Source organism: Condylura cristata, unplaced genomic scaffold (assembly GCF_000260355.1).
Source record: "Condylura cristata isolate star-nosed mole 26May11 unplaced genomic scaffold, ConCri1.0 scaffold00002, whole genome shotgun sequence".
Taxonomy (NCBI): Eukaryota; Metazoa; Chordata; class Mammalia; order Eulipotyphla; family Talpidae; genus Condylura; species Condylura cristata.
Window position 1 is genome coordinate 4,481,048 of NW_004567103.1, and position 15,477 is coordinate 4,496,524.

At 47.9% G+C, this 15,477-nt stretch overlaps 1 protein-coding gene across 1 annotated transcript in view; it reads left to right on the forward strand.

The window, feature by feature from the left end:
* The first annotated feature begins 11,220 nt into the window (after window positions 1–11,220).
* DNER (delta/notch-like EGF repeat containing) overlaps window positions 11,221–15,477 on the forward strand; it is a 158,518-nt gene continuing 154,261 nt past the window's right edge. The window contains exons 1-2 of the mRNA XM_012725210.1: window positions 11,221–11,526; window positions 13,567–13,661. Coding sequence (XP_012580664.1) covers window positions 11,221–11,526; window positions 13,567–13,661 — 401 coding nt within the window. The remainder of the gene's footprint in view (window positions 11,527–13,566; window positions 13,662–15,477) is intronic.

The window sequence follows — 15,477 nt, forward strand, 5'->3', positions numbered from 1 at the left end:
AAAAAAAAAAAAAAAGAAAGAATAGCCTAAGCTTCCTAACAGTATCTGCGCTACATGACAGAGTTCAGATTCTTGCTCTCAGGCCTCTGTGTTTGGGTGTGTTAGACAGTGGCACAGCTGGAGAAAGGCATAGAGAATTAGGTGAATTAGGACTTGCCTTTAAGTGCCTAGTCAAAATAACCTATATTTATATACTTGTTCACAATATTTGCTAGCTAGGGTATTTTGACTAGGCAGTTAAAGGAAGTAGTATATATATAAACAAACATGGACAACTCAGTGTATGATCGGAAAGCTACTGCTTTTATAAATGTCATCCAGGTCAAGAGGGAGAAGAGAGTGGTGCCCTCTAGCTTCTTAATCATTCCCATCTCTCCCTTCCTCCCATCTTCCTCTGGAGGTAACCACCCTCCTGACCTCTATTGTTATTTTGATGTTTGTGATCTTTGCATACATGGAAACAATATTGTGCTTGGGCAATTGAGTACTATTATTGTTTAAGGCGATGCTTCTTTTTCACGACTGTATAGTGTTCTTTGTGTGACTATACTACAATTTATATATTCTACTCCTAGTGGCTATTTGGATGGTTTCTACTTTTTAGTGATTATAAATAGTGACACAATGAGTGCTTTGTATGTCTGTGGTACACATTTGCTTATGCTTCTACTAGGCATATACAGTTATACGTCATCTAATGATATTTTGATTAACGATAGATCATATAAGTGGTATTGCTCCCAATAGGCTTTACCATGCAGCCTAGATTTAGCTCATCTAGGTTTGTGTAATTACACTCTACGACATTTACACAATGACCATATCATCTAGTGACAAATTCCTTAATACATATTCCTGTTGTTAAGCAAAGCATGATTCTCTTAGGGTAGATTGCTGGGTCAGAGGCCGAAGACATGTTCAACCTTAGCAGGTAAGACCCAACAATTTGCCAAAAACAATTATTCCTACATCCTCTCCCACCACCAAATTATGCTTCTGAGGTGTTATCTATCTCCTCATCAACACTTGACCTTGCCAGTGTTTTGATTTTAGTCATTCTTGTAAATATGAAGCTATTTCTCATATGTCGCTATGATTTTAATTTGCATTTCTCTAATTATTGAGGAAGCCAGGTGGCCTTCCTAATATTTATCATCTATTTGGATATCATTTTTGTGTGTGTGAAGTGCCTGTTGTCTTCACGAATGTAAAAAACTCCATTGTGGACTTGAACAACGTGTGGAGTACATGGATTGCAAACATCTCCATCCATTCTGTGACTTACATTTTGCATTCACTGGAGTGCTTTAATCAAAGAAGTCCACAATTCTGGTATAGTCCAATTCAGTATTTTTTTTCCTTTTCTTTTTCACTCAGTGCTTCTTGTGTCCTGTTTATTAACTGCTTGTTTATGCTAAAGGTATGAAGTGTCTCTTTTGTTATTGTGAAACTTATTTTTTTGCCTCTCATGCTTAGGTTTGCACTCCATTTGCATCTTATTTTTGCATAGGGAGTGCAAAAGGAGTCAAGATTAACCCCCCCCATCTGGATATCAGCTTATTGAAGAGACTGTATTTATCAGACTACTGTATTCCAGAAATGAAGTGTCTTCATATGACATTCTGTTTCCTTACTCTTCCATAGCCCTAATTACTGTGGCTTTATTGAACAACTCCTCTCTGTTCGTCTTACTCAGAGGTGTCTGCGTAAGTCATTTACACAATAATAAAGTAAAAATCATGTGATTTTATTTTTAAATTACAGTTGCATTGAATTTATAGATCACTTTGGGGAAAACTTGCATCTTTGCAATAGTGAGTGTTCTATTCCAAACTGGCTGGAATCCCCCCTTTTGTATACATATTCTTTAACTGATTTAGCTATTTTGTGATCTTAAAGCTCTCTTGGCTGAGTTCATTCATTTGTTTCACTTGATTTATATTTTGATATATTGTAAACAACACCTTTAAGCCTTTTACATGTTTGTTTATTTATGAGACATGGAGACACAATTAAAAACATTTTGCCCAGCATCCAGCATAATATTGCACGCATAATCATAGAGCTAGTGAATCAGGTGGGTTTTGTTCCTTTTCCATCAGCTTCCTTCCTTTTAATCTCTTTCTTGCACGGGCTGGCATCCTGAGTGGGATGATAAAGGAAGTCACAGCCTGATATCATCCTTGCTTTAGTCTCAGTTTCAGAGAGAAACTTTTTAACATTTCATCAAATAAGTATTACATCTGCTGCCTTTTTTTGTTAGATACTTTTTATCAGCTAAAAGAAGTTCCTTTTTATTCCTAGGTTGCAAAAAGCATTCACTTCCAGTGGCCGCTGGCTTTAATGGAATGCTTTTCCTGTATCAGCTGAGATGGTCCTATGATCCTAGACGTTTAATTTCTAGTTTTCTGTCGGCTTCTTTCCTGTGCAGGCAGGAAGGGAAAAGTTGACATATTTCCTGTAGTCATGAAATTATTGTTCTGTAAAAAGACTGCTGGGATATGTTAATGTCTCTGATGAAAAGTGACACAAGAACATATGTGCTGAAATTCTTCTGTCAATTTCTGATTCAAGAAGCTGATCTTTCAGGAAAAGGAAAAGGAAAAGAAAAAGAAAACGGAAACAAGCATCTCATTGCCCATCTTTGTACATGCAGTGACACGGTTTCCTTCAGAACTTAGTTGAAATGGAAGCCAAGGGAAAAGGATTTTGAGAAAGTTATTTACTTACCAGATTTTAAGAAAGTTATTTAATCCTTTGCACATCTGCAACAGGGCAGAGCTGAGAGAGTGATCAGGATGACTAGGAACCTTGTGTCTTAGCTGGACCACAGCACACATGGGGCAGTTTGAAGATAATTTCCCAGCGTAGCATTTTTTAAAAATAATAGTTTATTTTTAAATTATTTTGTACCCTTTTCCATCTCAGTTGTAATGCCTGTGGGCTTCCCATCAGCAAATCACCGATGTGCCATCATCATAGTCTGGTGCACTCCCTCCCATTCCATTTTGGATCCCATTCCCCACTCCACCCCCATAAAATGTCTCTGGTATATAGTTGTAGTTGTTCATTATTATTATTATTTTCTGCCCTGGTCCTTTATACTCCTGCTATGAGTGAAACCATATGGTATTTGTCTTTTTTCTCTCTGGCTTATTTCACTAAGCATGCTCCCTTCCAGCTCCATCCATGTTGGCATGAGCTTATCTTTTTTGATTGCTGAGTAATATTCCATTGTGTGTATGTACCACCTCTTTTTAATCCAGCCATCTACTTTTGGACATTTGGGTTGGTTCCATGTCTTTCCTGTTGGAAACAGGGCAGCAGTAAACATGGGGGCAAATATAGCATGTTTTAAAGAGATACCATGTAACAACAGCAGGAGAATAATTAGAGGAAGTGGCTTATTTTTAATGGGTTCATTGCATAGTCAATAGTTCAAATTCCGTCTGCACTTTCTTTTAGCTTAGACAAATGAGACTCACCCATTGACAAAATTCAGGGCAGGGCTGATTTCAAGAAAGTCAAGTCAGAATTGAGAGGAGAATGTGAACTGCTGAGAATTTGGAATCATCTTGCAAGAAGCCTAGATACCCTGCGGGGCAGGAAAGAAATATCAAAATATGGGAACGTATATTTCCCTCAGATAACTTGATTCAGTGAGTGAGCATTTCTATTATTTGGGTTTGGGGAAGAAAATACAGGGATGTGTTTCCTGGCTCAGCCTTCGGCTGGCAGAGCTGTGCTGGGCTCTCCACAGCTTCACTCCTCGTGAATCAGTGGCTGGTGCTGGAAACTTGTTGAGATTTTGAGTGAATAAAGTGGGAAGAATCCACTTAGGAGACAGAAATACAGCGACAGTTGGACCCCAACTGTGTCTACAGCCTTCAGCAGGAAGCTGACATTTCTAACCAGCACGGTTCCTATTTTGGACAGAGAGATACGACAGGAAGAACAGAAAGGACAGTCACACTCTGGTCACATTCCTTTCACAGCTGAGGAAACCGTCCCCAAGATCTCCCTGGCTTGTCAGGCCACCCTCAAGGGGGTAGGCCACGTGCAGAGCTTCTGGGTAGCTCTTGCTCATCATTTTCCTTATCCTCTGCGTTCTAGAATCATCTGTTGGGTCATGGCTCCCCTCTCCCACATGCAGGCCCCACCTCGCTGCCCGAGCCACCCACCCCCCTCCTTCCCGCGGCTTCCAGCTCTCTCTGGTCAGCTCTGCAGTGGCCATCCTCACCTCCTGTTCCTGGAGTCCGTGAGTGGGAAGGCAGGGGAGAAGGGAATAGGGGGAGTGAAAGACCTGTATGCTGGCCTCACTGCTTGGACGATCACCCAGGCAGGTTTTCCCTTCGCTGCCATGGTTTATTCTGCCACCTTCACCCCATCCTGTGATTAAAAGGGAAGCCAGTTCCTCCTCAGCCTCCAGATGTGACCGGTCTGCGGGGAGGTGCAGCTCAGGAGGGCTTGGGTGAGGAGGGAAGAAACGCGGAGGCCACACCCTTGTCTGGCCTTGCTGAAGCTCGTCCTCTCCCACGAGGCCTTCCCAGAGGAGTCCTATTAGCGGTGAACCCCGCAGTCCACGCCTGGATCCAAGCTTGGCCAGCCTGAAGGCCAGATAATAATATTGTGCAGAATCTCGGTACCGGTCATTCAGCTGCTGGCCTGGGGTCGGTCAGGACATCAGCACATGGCCATGGCCTTGCCCAGCAAGGCTTTATTTACAAAGCCCGGATTTGGCCTGCAGGCCTGTTATAGCCTGAGTATACCAAGAAATTCCAAATTTTAGGTTTTTGGACAATGTGCCTCCGAATTACCCTGGGAAGGCGGACAGACAGGTTGCTGGATCTCAACTTTGTTGACTAACTGCTTGGGGATGAGGAATCTGTAGTTTAAAAAAAAAAAAAATTCTTTAATTGATTCTACTGCTTCCAAAGAAAAGGTCCGGTCTGCTTTTGAGGATTTATGTGTGTACTTCTCCACCTTCAAATAAAGGCAGACAGTTGTGTTTCATGTCTTCAGAGAACATGAACACAAATCCCATTGCTTGTTGATTTCCTTCTCTTTTAAATATTTATTTATTTATGCACACAAGAACTGGGGTCAGGCCAGAGGTATGGGGGATGAGAGAATCAACCAGAGACAGAGTGGGGAGCAGAACAGGTGGATCCACTGAAATCCACTGCTGAGGGGAGCAGAGGGCAGGTCAGGAGAGGTCTGCTGCGCTCTGGGGGTCAGGCCCGTGGGCGGGATTAAACTCAAGCTGTGGTAGCTTCTGAGAGCTTCACAGTGCTGTGCTCTAATCCATTGTGCCACCAGGGAGGGCCCTCTGTGCCTTTTTAAAAACGAGGTCTCTGGCCTCCTTGGTGGCCCAGCAGGTTAAAGCACAGCACTAAGAAGCTTAAGCCACTTCAGCACGGGTTCAATCCCTGCCCCACAGGTGACCCACAGGGCGCGGCAGACCTCTCCTGGCCCGCCCGCTGCTCCCCTCAGCAGTGTACTTCATGGATCTGCCTGTTCTGCTCCCCACTCTGTCTCTGGTGAATCCTCTCACCGCCCCTGAGCCTCTGGCCTGTACCCCAGTTCTGTATGCTTAAGTAAATAAATCTTAAAAAAAAAAAACCGCTGAGGTCTGTGTTTCATTGCTCTGCTTTTATGTAACTGACGTGTTTGCAGCTTTCTTACCGCCGCCCCATGTTTTCCTTCGTGTGCCATTGTCTTTCCCCTTTATTTGTGAAATCTGAGGGACCTTCGACATGTTGGATGGAGTCAAAGGTGCCCATCTGTCCCTGGAAGACAGTAGTCCTCAGCTGGAGGTCATTTTCCCCAGACACTGGCGGCTAGAAAGCAGAGAGCAGGGAAACTCCTGTCCACCCTCCGATGCACAGGGCGGCCCCACAACCAAGAATTATTCAGCCCGAAGGGTCAGCATCTGCGAGGTGGACAAATCCTATCTGGCTTCGGGGGTTTCGCTCCTTGCCTAACAAGGCACTGCTTCTCCCTCTGATACTAATATTTGTATCAAGATCTGTAACAGAAAGTTCCTGGATGGATATTGCTGCTCAGAAATACTCCTGGAACAGACTCAGCCTGCATCTTACTTGATACCTCAGGCAGGCTGTCCCCAGCCCCCCACCACTCTGCTGTCCACGTCTGGCTTCTTACCTCTCTGTAGGTGGCAACATGGAGCCCCTGCGCCCGGGTGGTCCCCCAGATTGCCCTGTGCACCCCCATAAGTGCTTCTGATTGCAGAACAGATGACTTGATACCGCTAAAACTTTAACGTTAAATGTGAAAATAGTCTCAGAATTTTTCCTGTGGTGTAAAAGAATCTGGTGGATTAATCTGATGGACTGGACATAGGGTATTTAATAAGTGAAGCCGCTGGCGGACGGGAGGTAGAGACCCCACCGGCTTTCTCTTTATTCTGTCTCACAGCCAATATTAAAACGCCGTAACTCCTCCTCCACCCACCCCTAGAAGCTATAAATTATAGCCGAGAAAGTATCGCCTGCGAAATTTTGAGAATCCCCAACGTCAGCTGTACTCATGATTTTTGCTTCCTTATCACACTGGCAGCTTACTTCCTGCTTAGAGTACAAACTTCACGAGATTCAAGGGCAGCAGTGACCTCTGCAGCGGGACTTTCTCCCGTGAGATGAAACCACACACGAGCCGGAGGAGAGCTCGATCGGCTGTGTACAGCCAGGCACGACTCACAGTAAATATTTATGATGCCAGGATTTGGCTTAAAGGTTAATGGTTTCATTTTATCTTCTATTTGTTGTCATACAACTCAAACAGGTTTGTTTCTATTTAAAGAATGTGGTCTGGAGTGAGCGACTGTACAGGCAGACAGTCCTATCGTCAGCGGGGGAAGGGGCATGCGACCCAGGAGGCAGTCTCAGTGAGGGTCAGTGTCCACCGGGAAGGCCCAGGCCTCAGGGCCTTTAGCTCCCTGCCTATGTGCGTGTGTGCGTCTGTGTGTGAATACCTGTGCTCGTGTGCCGCCCATTATAACTGTCTTGGGTCCCTTTTGAAATCTATTCAACTGACAGTTTAATTTTTAGCTTTTGTCTTCTTTCAAGCAGGCGGACTCTCCTGGCCTTCCACATTCATCTTTCTTTAATGCCATGTGCTATTTGCCTTTTCTCTCACCTGGGCAGCCCAGACAGCAGCTCCTGAGTGGTGTCACGTATCCTCAGCTTGTTTTCCTTTCCACTCTCACCTGCTGGCCCTGAGTCCCGGGATGGGTGAGCTGGGCTCTGCCGTGGGGACCTGGCCTTCCTGCTCTGCCCAGCGCTGCCCCGGGGGTGAGGTGCGTCAGCCGTGGCTCACCTGGATGGTCTGTGAGGGCCAGAGAAGGCTGGCTCGGTGCATGGGTGCTGGGGCCACTCATGACCCCCAGAAACTCCACACTCCTGCCCTCGTCAAGACAAAGGCCAGGGGGTGCCAGGCTGCTTTACTGCCCAGAGCCTGCCCCCCTTTAACGCTGGTTTAGAGCTATTTAATTGCTCTAGAAACACAATAGCAGAATGACATGACTCCCCTGGTTTATGTTCTTAAGAGCTGGGTCTGGGCCTGGATAATACAAGTTTCATTTTGCACAGCGGGCTCTGGCAGATACAGGCATATAACTCTGTCCCTCCGTCTGCCCATCCACCTGTCCGTTCATCTATCCAGCCAATGCCTTTTTATGTGCCAGGCATTGTCTTAAGGCTGGGGGATCTCAAATAAACAAAACAGCTTAGAGAAATCTGACTTTATGGGGTTTACCTTCTAGTGAGGAAAGATAGAAAATAATAAATAAGTAAATGACTTTCCCCCACAATCTATAAGGTGATAAATGTTTTTGGGGAAAGTAAGGCAGGAAAGAGGCATCTAGGGTGGAGAGGCAGCGCGGGTGGAGACTTTCCTGTGAGTTGTGCACTCAGAGAAAGGCCCGTGAGGGGGTGACATTGGCGCAGAGATCCGCAGCCTGGAGCAGCCCGCATGAGAGCCTTCTGTCGAGTGCAAAGGCCCTGTGGCGGGAGATGCCTGGAGAGTCAGAGAACAGTGAGGCCAGTGTGCCCGGAGCCCGGTGAGGAGAGTGAGAAGGGCAGAGGGCAGAGGAGATGCCCCGGGGCCTCCTAAGACTTTGTAGAGACTTGACTTATTTTAATAAAGGGGGGGGTCATTTGCTTTACAATGCTAAGCCTTGATGGTAAAAGCAGAGTAATAAATCTGCCCACCCTACATGGTTTTTGTTAGCACTTAGGAAAGGCCATGGTGGGCCCGGGGCCAGGTGGTCAGTGGCGGGCTGACGTGGGCGCTTGCCCTCCATCTCTGGGGTTACTGGGTGTTGGCTCCACAGGGGCAGCCCTGTGCCTGTGCCTGCGTGTGTGTGTGTGTGTGTGTGTGCTTTGTTCCCAGACTTGGGCTAGTGCATGCCACATGGTCAGGCTCAGTCAGCACTGGCTGAGCATGTCATTGCTACGCCTTGATTCTACACGAGCAGTACAGGTGGCCACGTGTGAGCCCTGCTCATTTTCGGTCGCTCATAGAGATGGGATGTCCACTCTGCCTTCTCACTCAGGGCGTGATGAAGCATGACGACCAAGCAGCGCTGTCCGGGGCTCTCTGGACCGGAAGCCTGGACTCGGAGCTGTGGCCTGATCCTGGTCATTCTGGGGGTGGTGAGGGTGCTCCTGGCCTGCGGCTCCCCACCAGTGATGGGGGCTCTCATCCTTCTCCGTGTCAGCCTCCGTGTCACGTGGCTACTTTCTGGCAATGTCCTTTGAAAAATCTCCCCAATTATTTTAGGGCACACCTGGCACTTTCCAGGGGGAGGGAGCGTGGACAGCTCTGTTTGAAGCCTTCCTCAAGAGGAGGCGACTGGGGCCTCCCTGCTGCCTCTCTGGGCCTGGCTGTAGGCAGTGGTGGATTGGGGTGATGCAGAGGGAGTAGGGAGGGGGCAAGGTCCCCCCAGTGATGTCGTTTTCTTGGCTGCTCAGTGGACATTTGCACTTCCAGAATTTGGTAATGTAACGACCTCACCAAAGTCTCAAGCGATTAAAATGTATTTCGGTGACTGGGAGCTGGCATGTGCAACAAGTTCAACCTCAGATATTGTTTTGGAAGCCGATTTTAGAAATCTGGCTTTACAGGTGTCTTTATTCATTAATATTAAATTCTTCCTCCTTCCCATCAAAAAATTGTTGAGGCGACACCTTTATATGAAGCCTTCCTAAAATCGCTCAGATGCAAGATGAAAACATTGTGACTAAAGAAATAATTCAAGCTGGCCTTTATCATGTGATGCTTTCTGAATATCAGTGAATCAATCTACTTTTCCAACACCGTTGTGAAAAACAAAAGCCCCAACCGTGTCTTCTGTGTTTCTTGATAGGTCGGGATGAGAGCCTGGAGATGGCAGATAACATCCCATCAATCACGAGATCATGTATCCAGGGGAGGGGAAAAAGGAATTATTTTAGATTTTGTAGTGGGGGAAATTCTTCTTTGAGGAGGTGAGATTTGAGCAGCAAGCTTCACGAAATGAGGTAAAGGCCTGCAAAGTCTGGGAGAAGGGCATTGCAGGCAGAGGAACTGGCAGGTGCCAAGGCCCTGAGGTAGCAATGAGCTCAGCATAGTCCAGAGACAGAAAGAAGGGACAGGTGTGAGGGGGGAGGTATGTGTGTGTGGAAGTACCAGGGAGGAGGGGAACAGCTGGAAAGGGAGGACCTGGGGGGAAGGAGTCAGAAGTGGCAGGGTTTTGCCTGCACAGGGAGGGTTGCGGTTTTACTTTCAAAGGATAAAGGTTGTTAATATTTTAAATGACATGCAGTTCAAACATAATCTTGAAATTTCAAAACATCAACACTTCCTGAGATTCTGTGAAATGATGGCAGAGAATTACCAAGGTGATATTTTCCAAGCTTCCTTTTATTCCATCCCAAAACCCTTGCTCTCCTCTCAGGAGTTTTCTGGACATTGAAGGAGCGTCAGCACGAGGAGTGGCTGTTTCACTAGGCACAATTCTAGCTACATGTGTGTGGGCTCATTTCATGGGAGAAATCCAGGGCTCCATTTCTCTGTGGTCCATTCTGTTTTATGATCAACCCCCGCGAAGCCAGGGGGTCCCTCCGACAGAGGGCTCATTCTCTGTTCTCACAGGACAGAAGATGGTTGCATGAACCCTGGAGCAGGCCTGAGCCCTCTGTCTCTGGAGAAGCAGATAATCATTTCACATTGTTTTGTAGTGGGTCTGCAAGGAATGACACCAGTGAGTCAGGGGTCAGGGAGGGACCCGGAGATAGGCACCCTGCCTCGATCATGGATGCAGCAAAGCCGTGCAGCTGAATTTTTTATTTTTATTTATTTTATTTATTTTATTTTTTTATTTTTTAATTTTTTTATTATTTTTTTAAGATTTATTTATTTATGCATATAGAACTGGGGTACAGGCCAGAGATGTGGAGGGTGAGAGGATTCACCAGAGACAGAGTGGGGAGCAGAACAGGCAGATCGACGAAGTCCACTGCTGAGGGGAGCAGCGGGCGGGTCAGGAGATGTCTGCCACGCCATGTGGTCACCTCCGGGGCAGGCGGGAATCGAACTCATGAGGAAGTGGCTTTTAGATTCTCAGTGCGGTGCTTTAACCCGCTGTGCCACCAGGGAGGGCCTGCAGCTGAATTTTTATCTTCCATACCCAGCACCAGCTGGTCATCTTAGTAGCCTGTCCCTAAATAGCATCACCTTCGTAAAGGTGCTTCATCAGGTAGGAAGTGGGCAGCAGGAGAAGCAGCCTTCGGGGAGAGAAATTTGACCCGCCTTTCTCTAGAGGAAATCTGCAATGGTTTGGGCGCGAACAGGAGATTCCAGCTTACACTGGCCATTTATCAGGACCCACCGAGAGGCGGTGTTTGCCTAGCTGCATCTGTGATTTAAAAAAAAAACAACAAAACACTAGTTTGCCCGTAGAAGCGCCCGCAACCACTGTGTTCCTGAAATCAGCATCACTCAGGAAAGGGAGGCTCTCTCCCAACATGTAGATCGGGTACTGTCGGGGCCATCTGCCAGGCGCTCCCCACCCCTTGCCCAACTCCGTAGTTAAAACGGGTCCACCTGTGAGCCCTGTTTGCTGTAGGAACAAGGCGGCCCTTGGGCAGGCGCTGGGACTCAGAACTGATTTCCCAGGGATGGCCCCGCTTTCCTTGTGAGTGAATAATTGACCCATTTATGGTCTTCTTTCAGCTTGTCGCGGATCCTTGCGCCAGCAACCCTTGTCACCATGGCAACTGCAGCAGCAGCCGCGACGACTACCTCTGCATTTGCAATGAAGGCTTCGGAGGTCCCAACTGCGAACAGGCGCTTCCCAACCTCCCAGCCTCGGGCTGGACCGAGTCGCCCAGACAGCTCCAGCCGGTTCCCGCCACCCAGGAGCCCGACAGCATCCTGCCTGGCTCTCAGGCCACCGTGACCCTGCCCACCTGGCAGCCGAAAACAGGGCAGAAAGTGGTAGAAATGAAATGGGATCAAGTGGAGGTGAGGAGGTTTTGTTGCGTGTCATTTGACGGAAGAAGCCATGGGGGTTAAGTAACTCAGTCCTTTTGCATGTGTGTAGCACATCTCTTGGTCCCACAGCTGGGGATTTCCAGTACTTTTGTTCTTGTGTGCAGAAAAGAATGAGCGAGAAACCGAAAGGAGTGACGTTATTTTCTGGAGTGATATCCACATGCATTTCTGGGTGACATCAAGGCGGACAGCCGGGAAGAGGCCCCTGAACAAACCAAGGCCTGCATCGCACACCTTTTGCTCCCTTCCTTGTGGCTTAGTTTCCAGTTTGGGTAGCAGCCCTGTGATGGGTTTGACAGCAGCATCACCGACATGTCGATATGTTGAGAATGCATTCGAGAATGACATTTTCAGCATTTATTTCTTTGGCAACAGCCGGCGCTCTTGACTATTGTCCCATCTGGATTTGTCCTGTTGCATTTTCAAGGCTCTCAAAGTGTTATTCTGAGGGTTTTTCAGCAGCTCCATAAAAGTTGGGGAGCTAGTGGAGATCTCGAGTGTGGGAGGGCGTCTGTCGCGTGGAAGGTCATGCCACGTCTCGTTCTCAATGTAGGCGACACCCTCGCAACTGTGCGTGATGATAGGTTTTGTCACTTACGTGAAAAAAACACCTAGATCTTTTATGTAGCTTGTACTGGAGTCAAGCAACGCGTGTAGAAACGTCTCTCATGGTTATAAAAGAGGAAAGGCAGCGTTTCTTCTTGCAAAGTAGAGCCGTTGACCCACTTTTAGTTTTCTGTCCTTGCCACACAATTTATGAAGGCCACCTTCAGATAGCTGTGCGGTTAACCTACTAAGATCCATGCACTCGTTCTGATTTCAGACTTTTAATAAACGTGTTCAAGTTGGGAGGTTAATGCCTCCTTGCTGAGTGACTTACTTCTTGCATGCCAACTAAATTTGGTTGCACATTTTTAAAGAAAGTATCCTTTAAGCAAAATCCTCTCCCCCACCCCCAGCCACTTCAATCCTTTTATTTAAAGACACATGTCCTATAGTGGGTAAGTGTAAAAAATACATGCCTCATCTTCCTGCCAGCCTGTTCTCTCTTAGGCTGTTCAAGAAGCAGGTTCAAAGTGCCAGAAGAAGCCACTTGACTGTATTTGGGCTGCCCCTTTCTTCAAGCAATGATGCCTTGGGAACGGGGGGCTCTGGAGTCTTAGGGGCTAAGCCTGATTCCCCAGTGGAATGCTGATCTTTGTCCTCAGGGGCCTTTATCCCCAGCTGGCTGTCTGGCCTCTGGGGAGTGAGCTCTAAGGCTTGAGGGCAGCTGACAGCACTGAGCATTTCTGAATCCCCAGCTCACTCGGGGATGACAAACACTTTGGATGCCCTTTGAGCTGGACTCTGGAGGGTAATGAGGGCCGTACGGCATGAAGAACACTGAAGAGGTTGGTTGGAAGTGCCTGATGGGCACAGCTCAGGTGTTCACAATATGTGCTGACGAGCACAGCCTGCCCTCCCCACCCCCCACCCCCATTTTTAGCTACATTGTGTGATACTTTTGGGAGCATGTCACTTCAAAATGACATTTCCACAGGGAAGAGAAGGGCAGCCATCCAGTTACCCGGCCTTGGCACGTGCCCCAGGTGGCACCCAGACAGGCGGCACCCGGACAGGATACTTCCTGCCCATCACGCTGCTAGCTGTGCCCCCGCCTCTGTGGGCCAGCCCTCAAGGCCCTGTTCATCAAGTACTTCACCCCTCTTTCCTGACTGAGCTGTGGCCATCTTCAGTTATGCGGAGAGTCCTGGGCCCCAACCCTCACCTGCACCGTCCTTTCAGCTGTTTGCCATCCCTGGCACTGGCAGATGTTCTCAGGGGAGCTATTGCTTTCAGAAAGGCACAGCTTTTATTTTTTATTTTTTTAGTTCTTCAGGTTTCTTTGTTCTCTCTCTCTACCCACCCCAGCATCATCGACAGGGACAGAGGGGCACAGCTCATGGAATCCTACAGTGGCATATCACCTGGGACTGGAGTCTTCTGACCATTTGTCCTTTGTGTTTCCAGGTGATCCCAGATGTTGCTTGTGGGAACTCCAGCTCTAACAGTTCTGCGGGGGGCCGCCTGGTGTCCTTTGAAGTGCCACAGAATACCTCTGTCAAGTAAGCAGGTCCCAGGATAGACATGGTTGGGAGCCCTACCATGTTTCTGTTTCCACTCCATACTGTTCGGATGACTACTGCTCTGTAGTATAGTTGTGGTCAGGGAGTGTGAGTCCACCATTTTCCTTTTCTCTCAGGGTTGCCTTAGATTTTTGGGCCTTTGGGTTTCTGTACAAATTGAGAAATGAAGTAGTTTTTTTGGGGGGCAAGAATAGATGGCTCTTGAGGCGATCTTGGTAAGCAAAATAAACCAGGATGTTAAAGATGGATACTGAATGTTTTCATTGATTTGTGGCATATTCATAACTAAAGAAAAACTGGTGAAGCACAGCAAAATTAATTCTTAGAGTAAAAAATATACAAGTTATAGGAGGGGGAGATAGGGAGAGAGTAGGGGGACATTGGATGGGAATCTCGTGGGGGGTGAGCGAAGCATATCTACATATGGAGTTGCAAATTGCACCCCCCAAAGTGTACAGTTCTGTAAAGGGCTGCCAAATTAATAAGCTTTGAGGGGAAGGAAGGGTTGTGTCCTTACGCTGGTTGTCTGTCCCTGGACTAGGCCTGTAGCTGGTCAGTCGGAGAGAATTATGAGTTCTATGTGTAGCCAGGGAAGGCCTATGTCCCTCAGACGTGCGGGAGGCCACTTCCAAGACTCCTCCAGGGCAGACCCAGTAGCTGGCGGGGGGGGGCAGAGCCATGGGAGTGAGGCTGGGAGAGCCAACTGGGTGAGAAAGGCTGACACCTTAGAGAAGGTCCAGAGCGCCTCTCAGCTCCAATGGCTTTTGCTTGCAAGATACCTGGGCTTCTTCACATTTGAATGGGCTATTGGTTAAATTCATATGCACAGTTGCCCCAAATTTAAAATCCAACCATTTTCTCCTTAAAAACAAGCATTGTGGGGAGAGAGTGTTTGTTTTATTCTTAAAACTCTTTCAATTACATCTGGCCCCTTATCCCCGGTGGGGATGGGGAAGAAGCATGGGGAGTGCAGGCTGGCTCAACACCTCTTGGGGGGCAGGCACTTTGGGTCGCTGGGGAAGGGGGTGCTGGGGGTTGGAGCGGGCAGTTCCACACCTGACAAACCCCATGTGTTTCAATCCTGTTGTAAAGTGTCCCCACCCTGCAACTGATTATCCTTGCTGTGCAGTCTTTGGGGATGTTAGACGATGGGGGTGGGGGTGACAGCAGCCCCGTCTAACCAGTGTGAAGGGGGCAGCGGGCCCTATCCCAGCCTTCCATCGGTGCAGGCTGATTTTGCCCTCTGAAAATCCGAGTCCCTGAAAACGCTTGGAAGAGGGTCTTTGCTGCATTGCCCTGTATCCTGTCCCTCCAGCCTTATGCTCATGCAGGGGCAGGGGCGGGAAGAACCGGGGGCTGTGCCCCGGGTGACTCAGGGGAGAAGTTCCACAGGCAGAAAGGTGTGGCTGGGCGGCCGCTTCCTGTTCTACCAGCAGGGGGACCCCGGTCCTCAGCATTTCCTTGCTTAGCTTACAGAGGAACCCCACCAATCCAGAGCAGGGGTTTGAAAATAAGGATCCCCAGTTTCCTTGATGTCTGTGAAAGCACCTGCCAGCCCTTCCTTGCTAGGTGACACCAGCTCCTGTTCACAAGCCTCTCTGAGCAGTGCCAACCTCCTGTCCTTTTACTGCTCCCGTTTCTTGCCCATCCCCACGGGGACAAGGGGCAAGATGTAATTTGACAAGATCGGGCGCATTCAGGGTGGTATGGTCGTAGAGTAAGATGTAATTTGAGAGAGTTTAGAATAAAACAAATCAAAACACTCTCTCCACCTGCTTGTTTTTTTTTTTTTTTT